Source organism: Tauraco erythrolophus, chromosome 26 (assembly GCF_009769465.1).
Source record: "Tauraco erythrolophus isolate bTauEry1 chromosome 26, bTauEry1.pri, whole genome shotgun sequence".
Taxonomy (NCBI): Eukaryota; Metazoa; Chordata; class Aves; order Musophagiformes; family Musophagidae; genus Tauraco; species Tauraco erythrolophus.
The window spans coordinates 28,244-36,902 of record NC_141490.1 but is presented as its reverse complement, the minus strand read 5'-3'; the positions used below and the strand labels follow the sequence as shown (position 1 = coordinate 36,902).

Below are 8,659 nucleotides of genomic sequence, written 5' to 3'. Positions count from 1 at the left end.
CGAGTCTTTACGGAGCAGCTCTTTTGTTCGCAGTTTTTCCGACTGCACTTGAGCGGGCGGCTCCGGGTGCCCGCGCTCCTGCGCTCCGCCCAGCGGCCAGGCAGGCAGCCCGCCCGCAGCCCCGGCGGGCGGGGCCAGGCACGGCGGCGGGACAGAGACGCGCCCCCTCCCCCCCGCGGATCGCAGCTCTCCCGGTGAGCAATGGGGGTGGCCCTGAAAAGGGCCTTTGTGTGGTGCCCGGGGGGTCGGCCGGCCGGCCGGCCTAGTACTCCTGCGACTGCTGCCCGCTGCCCTTCTTGCCGGCCTTCGTCGGGCCCGCGCCGCCGCTGCCGCCCGTCTTCTTGGGCAGCAGCACGGCCTGGATGTTGGGCAAGACGCCGCCCTGCGCGATGGTGACGCCGCCCAGCAGCTTGTTGAGCTCCTCGTCGTTGCGCACCGCCAGCTGCAGGTGACGGGGGATGATGCGCGTCTTCTTGTTGTCGCGCGCCGCGTTGCCCGCCAGCTCCAGGATCTCGGCCGTCAGGTACTCCAGCACGGCGGCCAGGTAGACGGGCGCGCCGGCCCCCACCCGCTCCGCGTAGTGCCCGCGCCGCAGCAGCCGGTGAACGCGCCCGACGGGGAACTGCAGCCCAGCCCGGGACGAGCGAGACTTGGCCTTAGCTCGGGCCTTACCGCCGCTCTTGCCCCGGCCAGACATGGCGCCTCGCTACGCTGTAGGCTGCACAGCGTCTCCTGCGGAGCTCTGCGGCGAAGTGAGGCGGGAGTCCCCGCACCCGGCCTTTTTATAGCCTTCCGCAAAGTAGGGCTCAGCTGATTGGGCAGCCTCGCGATGGGTACGTCTGCCGGAAGAAGCTTTTTGCTGACTGGTCGCCTGTGCCTTACCACCGCGCTTGTCCGGACTCTATTGGCGGCGCAGGCCGGCCAATAGGAAGGTAAGGCGCCAAATTCATAACGCGCTCAGGCAGTTGGTGCGCGCGGCCAGCGCGGGGGGGGGGGGGGGGGGCGGGCAGAGCTCCTGAGGGGGCGGGCGCCGCCGCTCGGGCCGCCCCCGCGGCGGGGCCTGTGCGAGGCCGGGCCCGCTGCTCCGGGGCGGGGGGGGGGGGGGGGCGGCGGAGGGGCCGGGCGCGCCGCTGCGGCGGTCCCGTTAGCTGCGCTCGGGACTGGCGATCGTCTGGCGGAGCGCCCCTTGTGCATCCCGCCCACCCGCGGGCAGCCGCAGCACCTACGGCACGAGCGCCGGTGCTCCTGACGGGAGGTGGTAACGCGTCACGATCGGCTCTGTGTAAAGAGCTTTGACTGTGTCGTCCCGCCCTTACGTGAGTAAGGGCCGGTCACGGCGACCCAAAGGGGCAGAGGAGCAGCATAGACTGGGCGCTCTGGTGACCGAAGCGGTGTCACGGTGCCCCAGCTGGGCGGCTCGCAGAGCTTTTCAAGGAGCGGGGTCAGCCCCTGGGCCCGGGCCCTGGTCTTGGACTGGCTCCTCTTAGAAGTGAGGCAGGGGGCCTCCCAGGATGCCTGCAGAGTGAGGGGTATCCCCACCTCTAGGGATATTGGTTTTACAATGGCATACGGGAAAAGAGCACGGAGGGATGTATAAAACCTACCTTGAGATCCTTTTCAGGGGATTGTGGGAACGTGTGAGACATATTATGGCTTGTTAAGGGGAGCACCAGAGGTGAGGAAGGAGTCAAAACGGACTGGGAGAAAAAACAATAGGAATATGGAAGGAGAAGCAGGGTGAAGAAGCTGGTTGTGTGTGAACGTGAAGCTGGTTGCGTGTGAACGTGTAGCTGATTGGTAGCCTTTGCCTCTGCAGTCTGTTCTGTCTCGCTAAACTCTATTTCTAGTTTTTTTCCAGTGTGAGGGGATGTGCGTATGTATGTCTGGAGGTCTAAGCGCCAGCAACCGGTGTCAGGCCACAGGTCAAAGGGGCCAGTGTATATACGGTATTGGCAAACAGGAAGCCTGGAGCACGTGCAGAGGTGGGGACTGGGGCTAGGGTGGAACGCCCGTATGCATGATAGCTGGCGCCCGAGCCAGGTACCCAGGACCAGACGCAGGAGAGATCAAGGTTGGCAGGTTGCTTACTGCAGGGAGATCTGAGCCAGCTGACTGGAGAAAACGGGGTGGGCATCTGACACTTGACTACTAGAAGGCCATGTGTCTAGATCAGCTAGCAGAAAGATTAATTTCTCTCTCTCTCTCTCTTCCCCCCTCTCTAGGTGAGAAGATTTAAGTAAGAGCAAATAGAGTAGTACTGCGGACCTCGGCTGTTCGTATATCCTGACGCCAGAAAATCCAGTGGCTAGTTACTGGACAGACAAGTGTTTAAGGTCAGTTACTAAAGGAATTCGTCTTTGTGTGTGTATACACATATATGTTTATATGAATATAGTCTACTAGCAGACTTCCGAACTGATCGGCTGGAGAGGAGGAAGAGGATTCATCCACTCGTGTTTGAGTGGTGTGTGTTTTCTGTGCCGATCGGTATCGCTGCACACGTGAACTTTTGCCTACCAGAAACACATACCCAGCCTCGCGACCAGCTGGACTTGGGTGCGTGGAGGTGCAGCAGCCTTGCATCTATTAAGGTATGGAACTCAGCAACTTCTACCGTCCCACATCTCGGTGTCCCTGTCTTTGCTGTTGCTTTATTTCGCTTTTCGCTCCCGTTAATCTCACGCAGCCTCTTTAACCTGGTACTCCACTGGCTGTTACATGTTTTCCTGTCAGGTAGGTGGCAATTCTGTGGTGAACTATTGTGCCAGATACTGCTGTATAAATAATGATTTGTATTTGAGGAAAAGGTAATTACAGCCTGCAGGGTCTTAGTTCCATGTTACTCTAAGGCTTTTACTGATATCCTCTGTCACGCAAAGACACAGTGATCCTTACTCTGCTAGCTTGTTCCAGACGTGTCCTATTCCATGCAGGAAGGCAGACGATAAAGATGTTCAAAAATAAAAGCCCTTTGGTGGGAACGCTCCCGGTAACTGTGAAACAGGAGGGAGTTGCCTGCAGAAATGATTGGCCCCCTAGCAGGGTAGGAGGCTAGAGCGATGTGTTGTGCAACCTAGTTTCGCTGTGCATCAATATTCTCGAGGCAAAGCACTGAAGGGGAAAGGGTACCAGGAGTTTATTTTATTCTCAGAGTGCTCTGAGTTTTGAGTATGGTTTATAACATGGTACTCTGTGTCCAGGGACCAAAGACGGGATCGGAGAAGCCAGGAGCAGATTCTGGTTTACTTGTTCTACTGTACAGTCTCATTGAAATGGAAGTTCTTGTTTTTTCTCTCGGGGAACAGTAATATGCTTGTTAGATGTTATAGAGATTTCATCTTTCCCACTTTCCCCAAGTGCTCGGAGTAAACATTTGGGTCATTTACATCCCCTGTGAAAGGTACTCCCAGTAACAACAATGTCCAAGTAGCAGTGAATCTTTTCTGTCCGCAGAATTGGACAAAAGCCTTCTGTGCACACACAAAAAAAGATGATTACGGTTCAAGACTGGCCCATGCAGAGTAGTTGCTTATGGAAGCAACTGTTAGATGCTGTTTTACAGGTTAGAACCTGTTTTACAGGTGTCCTGAGAGGTTTTCGGAGGGCCAGAGTGAGATCAGTTCAATCATTTGGTCAGCAGTTGGAGAAAATTGACTGGCAGGTACAACTTCTTCACCTGCTCCCGACAGCCCAGTCAGACGTCGTAAAACAAGCGCACTAGTTGGTACCGGACTGAAAATGCAATCGTGCTGCCCAGGACCTAGGTAAAAATCAGACAGGCAACAGAAACAGGATAGAGTTAAATAAGAGTTCACAGGCTGCCAGATTCCTCCTTTCCAGATGGATTTGCTACGCTTTCCAGTACGCCTTGTTTCACTAAATATCAACATTTAAGCTAAATTTTTTACCTGTAGAAAGATGAAAGGCAGAAGTCTAGCCAAAGTCCTTGGTTCTTTCTCTGACAATCGTTAGCTATCCGCAGGGGATTTCTGCGTGTGCCCGAGCACAGTCACATTGCGAGAACAAGCGGACGAGTTGAACGGTTGGGAACAACTCTTTCCTTCTTAAGGAGCCTGTACTATAACATTAACCCTATGGTTTGTAACGGAAAATACCGCGTGTCAAAGCTGTGCTTGAGCATCTTTACGAGAAGGCACTGCTGCAACTTCTCTGCTGTGACTGGGCTCGAGATCGAGCGGTGTGTACTTCCTGTCCTCTCTCACCTCTGATATAGTCTGCCTAAGCCCTGTTTGGTCTCCACATTTGTTGGAAGTCCTTCTTCCCAAATGGGAATTTGGCTAAGCGCCTCTTCTCTTTCCTAGTAAGAAACTCTGATCTGAGCACGAAAAAAGAATTTTATTGTGGGCAGCAAAGCAACGCAGGCCTTTCCAAAGGTGGCCTTTCTACTAAATTATGCACGAGAGTTCACGTGCTGAATAGAGGTATCTGTGAGGCACATTATCCTTGTGCTCCGAAACGCTCCCGCACCTCGCTCGCATTCAAGATACTGCTGACCCGCATGCCACACTTGAGCGAGTCCATCAGCCAGAAAAAACTCTGGGACTGTGTTATTAGGTACGAGTGAAAAACAGAAACGTGGAAAAAAGGCTGTATCGGGTCAGAGTGGTGCAGCACTCTGCTTTCCTAATGTTTTTCTAGCGTGCAACTATTCGTGCCTTGGGAATCTTCTCCAGCTAACCTAGGCACTTTGTATTTATTAGCTCTCAATGGATGGGGTGAGGGAGGAGGAAGGAATCCGTTTCCTCCCTGAGCTGTGTACACCTCTGATTCTCCTCAAGTTCCACAGCTCAACTGCACCTTGTGTGAAAAGCATGATGCTTTACTTCCCCCTTTCCCCTTGAAACTCTTGGGACTGATTTGGATCTGTTTCTATCGCAGAGTACGTCTTTCTACTGGAGGAACCGTTTGTCTGACCTGAATGAGTAGCAAGAGGAGAGTGAGGTTTCGCTCGTGGGTGGGTCCGATCAGCTTTATAACAAAGTTAATAAGCGTCATGTTATTGCACTCCGTGTATTCGCCGTCTTCATCTGTTCCACTCCTCACGTCTACTATGTGCAAGATCTTGACTGTCTGGGGAAAGAAATAGCGGACGTTATTTCGCCAGGTACGTTTGGTGCTCACCGGCTGGTTTTGCTCAAGATCCCTTTTGCTGTACCATCCCTGAAGTCTGGCTTGTGCTTTGACTAAAAGGACAGGACAGGCTTACAACGGTCCCAGGACATCGCTATGTGCGGTTATTCTGAAAGACTGATTATTAACACAATCGAGTGACCGTGAGGGACGGTGACAGACTAAGCAGAAAATTTTCTCTGGGATTTGAGCTGAGAAATAACTAGCAAACCTGAAAGTTCTGCACTCTCTCCTATCCCGTTCCTGTCCTGTTTGATCACCGCCTCAAAACGCATCTGGATTTTGAATGTGTTCTGGATGTTACCTTCAGAATGCTTGTTCCCAGGGCAGAGAGGCTCTTAGTTTTGAACTTGGAGTAGCTCATCTCCAACTTCCCTGTACTAGGATTGAGCCTAAAAGAAACATTCAAATTTTAGTCTGAACAGAGCAAGGAGACAGAGGGATCCCTACACAAGCAGGCTCAGATCTCTAGCTAAGTAGCTGAGAAAAGAAACCCAGTGGTGGAAAAGGCAGGAATAATCCGATACGCTTGACAACAGCTGCCGATACCTAGTCCCTCAGATTAGGCAGAGTCGGGAGGAGATTCCGCCCCACCGCACTCCTAATACATGCATAAAGCAGTATAGTTTTAAAAATAAAATAGAAGAATTTAATGTCTGCAGAGACTATTGTTGATATGGCAGAGTGCCACAGAATGCTTGCTACTTGCAGATCCTACTGCAAGTGTGTTAGAAGCGGCCTGTATCAATTTGTCTCAGTCTCGTAGCTGGGAATAACTGTATTCTAACACTGTTTAAAATCACTCTTCTGTATGTGAGGAGGTGGGGCAGTCAGAAAAGTTAACTTTGTTGGGAAACCTCTACTGTATGACTCGACTGTAGCTGGCAGAGCACGCTATAAAAAGAGAAGGCACTATGTTTAATTATAAAAACCACTTCAATGGCTTTTAAAAAGAGCACCTACCACCACCTTTCTCAGCTGGTGTTGGAGATAAAAGTCAAAATCTTTGGTACCGTTACAGGTCACTTGGGTACGTTACCTCGGCAGCCGGTGACGGGGACAAGGAATAACGTGGAAGAGTTGAGGCAGCGAGTAGAGGAAGTTGAGCACTTGCGGGATGAAAAAAAGCAGCATTGTTTTGCTGAAGTGCCCCAAGATCCCCACCACGGCGAAGGTCATACCGGCAAAGTAGCAGAAGGTGTCCCCAACAAACACTCGAGACGGGTACCTGCAATCCACAGGGCAGAGAAGCAAAGATCTGTCACGACTGCTGTTGTCGCAAAAATCACTTTATAACCACTAAACGTATTCCCACGTGGCACGTTAGGGGCCAAGAGAGAACCGCAGCAGACCTGCACAGCAAAACCAACAGTTCCAGGTATTTACACTAAGACCCGTGGGATTGAGACCCATAACCTGACTTGTAGAAACTACGGTACGAAAAAACAGCCAGTGCAACATAAGAGGGAGCTTATTCTGTGCATTTCAGTGAGCTGGTGTGACCGGAACTGTTCTAATAAAAAGAAAAGCTACTGGCGCGTCGATGCCTTGCGCTCTTGGTTCTAGCAAGCAGCCTGTCTACGCTCTGGGGTCCCGCCTGCGGGTCGGTAAGTGGTTTTGTTTGTTTGGAAAGGGAAAAAGTAAAGGAAAAGGACGTTTCTGAAGAAACTCTGAATGTCCGTCCTCTTACCAGTTGTGGTAAAACAGTCCCAGCGTGGTAAAAAAAAAGGGAATCATGAAGTAGAGAGAAAAAATGTGATCGTCTTGATAATCCCCTATAGGAAGAAAAAAAAAAAAGCATTTGTTATAAGACAGGACTGGTTGATTTCCAGTAATACCAGATATTGAAATCTCGGATTCTATCTTCTTTTGCTTTATGCACCCACAAACACACCTGTTATGTTCCTTACCGTTTAACTCGACAATGTTGAATATGATAATGGAAGCAGCTATCACCAGCGACTGCCCTGCTTCAATTCCATTAATTCCAGCGAGAATGTTGATGGCGTTAGTGCAGAATACCGCTAGCATGCCCATGTACACGTAGTAGAGGATACCTGCGGATCAGAGCGAGCCGAGCGCTTTAGTATTCATGAGCGAAGCAGGCCCCGGTCCAATTCCCCAAAGCTCTCGCTTCTTGCTTTGTACAACGATCTGCTACCTAGTGATCTCAGTGAGTTTTGATGGCAGTAGCTTACTAAAAAATCACTCTCGCTCCTGTGAATCGCCCATCTCACGTACACATACATACAACACAGAGACTGTGGCGAGCCGTTGCAACACGGCGGCAGACCGTACAGCTCTGTTTCCGTCCTTCAGTCATTCTGGTGTCGGCAGCCGAGTGTCGTGCGCACCCGATGCTCGACTGTATCACCAGAATCCTGGAAAAACGATCGGTGCCTATCTTTGTGTGGTTGAATGCGTGCTGGGTTTCTGGACATTCTTTACAGCCTCTAACGTTTAGCGCGTGGAGTTGTGCGCTCTCACTGGTTTCTTAAGCGAATTGTTTGTGCATTCCCTTTGCAGCACAGATGGCTTCTGGTGATTCGTAACTTACCCAGGTCCAAGTGCATGCCCAGCAGCACCCGGAAGGGCTTAGGCACCACAATGGTCGTGTTCCCAAAGTTGGTGAAGTAAACCATCAGCAGTGGGAGGGAAGCCATGGTAGGAAGAAGGAGCTTGTGGCGCCAGCGCAGGTTCAGAACGTCGTCCGCAAAGCCCAGGAAAATCATGCAGCAGATGGCGAGGAGCGAACCGATGAGCTCCACGAACTGCAGGACGGAGAACAGGACCCCGATTACTGGTGGCCGCTCCCTGCCCATGCCCACCCCGCTCCCAGTGCCCAGCAAGCCTCACCTCGTCGTGGGGAAAGGCCGCGCACTGCTCCTCCACGAAGCACCTCAGGAAGGGCACGGGGATGAAGCAGAAGAGGATGATCAGGAACACGGCCCCGCTGATCACGCCCTGTGCTTCGGGGCTGAAAGGGAGGTAAGGCGGGGAGTCAGCTCAGCCGGTCCCGGGGCCGGTGGCGCTCCGGCCCTGCGGCGCGGCGCTACTCACACGGGCCGCCGACAGGCCTTGTTGAGGTCTTCGCCGAAGAGCCGCGCGGCGAGGAAATGGTCCTTGAAGGCCGGAATCAGCGTGAGCGTGGCCACGAAGCCCAGCAGCGACCCGCCGACATTGATGAGGAGGGGCACGGCGGGCCAAGCCGCCATGGCCGCAGCGGGCGCTGCCCCTGCCGAGGGCACGGAGCGGGGCCGGGCGCGGAGCGCCTCCCGCCGCGTGTTTCCAGCCGGACGTCGGAGAGGATGCACCGGATGCGCGGGCCCCCTCCAGCCTATCGGCGCGGGGGGCGCCATCTTTGGCCCTGGCACGAGCTGCCCGGCGGCGCGGGGCCGGTAGGCTTTCGCCTGCGCCGAGGGCGTGCGTAAGCGCCTGTGCCCGGCGCTGTGGGTCCGCTCGTGCCCCGTGGAGCGAAGCTCTCCTCGCGGGAAGCAGGGCTCTCCCT

The 8,659-nt window shown here is 53.5% G+C and overlaps 2 protein-coding genes across 2 annotated transcripts; both read right to left on the bottom strand.

Annotated features, from left to right (window-relative positions):
• Nucleotides 1-262: 262 nt before the first annotated feature.
• H2AX (H2A.X variant histone) lies at nucleotides 263-697 on the bottom strand. Its single transcript, XM_086627078.1, has one exon. The coding sequence runs from the start codon at nucleotides 695-697 to the stop codon at nucleotides 263-265; it is 435 nt and encodes a 144-aa protein (XP_086483204.1).
• A 2,415-nt stretch (nucleotides 698-3,112) lies between these two features.
• Nucleotides 3,113-8,366, bottom strand: DPAGT1 (dolichyl-phosphate N-acetylglucosaminephosphotransferase 1). Its single transcript, XM_009985464.2, has 9 exons — nucleotides 8,212-8,366; nucleotides 8,008-8,128; nucleotides 7,709-7,922; nucleotides 7,062-7,208; nucleotides 6,842-6,926; nucleotides 6,191-6,379; nucleotides 5,456-5,543; nucleotides 4,936-5,091; nucleotides 3,113-3,760 (listed from the first exon to the last, which is right to left on the bottom strand). The coding sequence occupies exons 1-9, from the start codon at nucleotides 8,364-8,366 to the stop codon at nucleotides 3,695-3,697; spliced, it is 1,221 nt and encodes a 406-aa protein (XP_009983766.2). The 3' UTR covers nucleotides 3,113-3,694.
• Nucleotides 8,367-8,659: the final 293 nt, after the last annotated feature.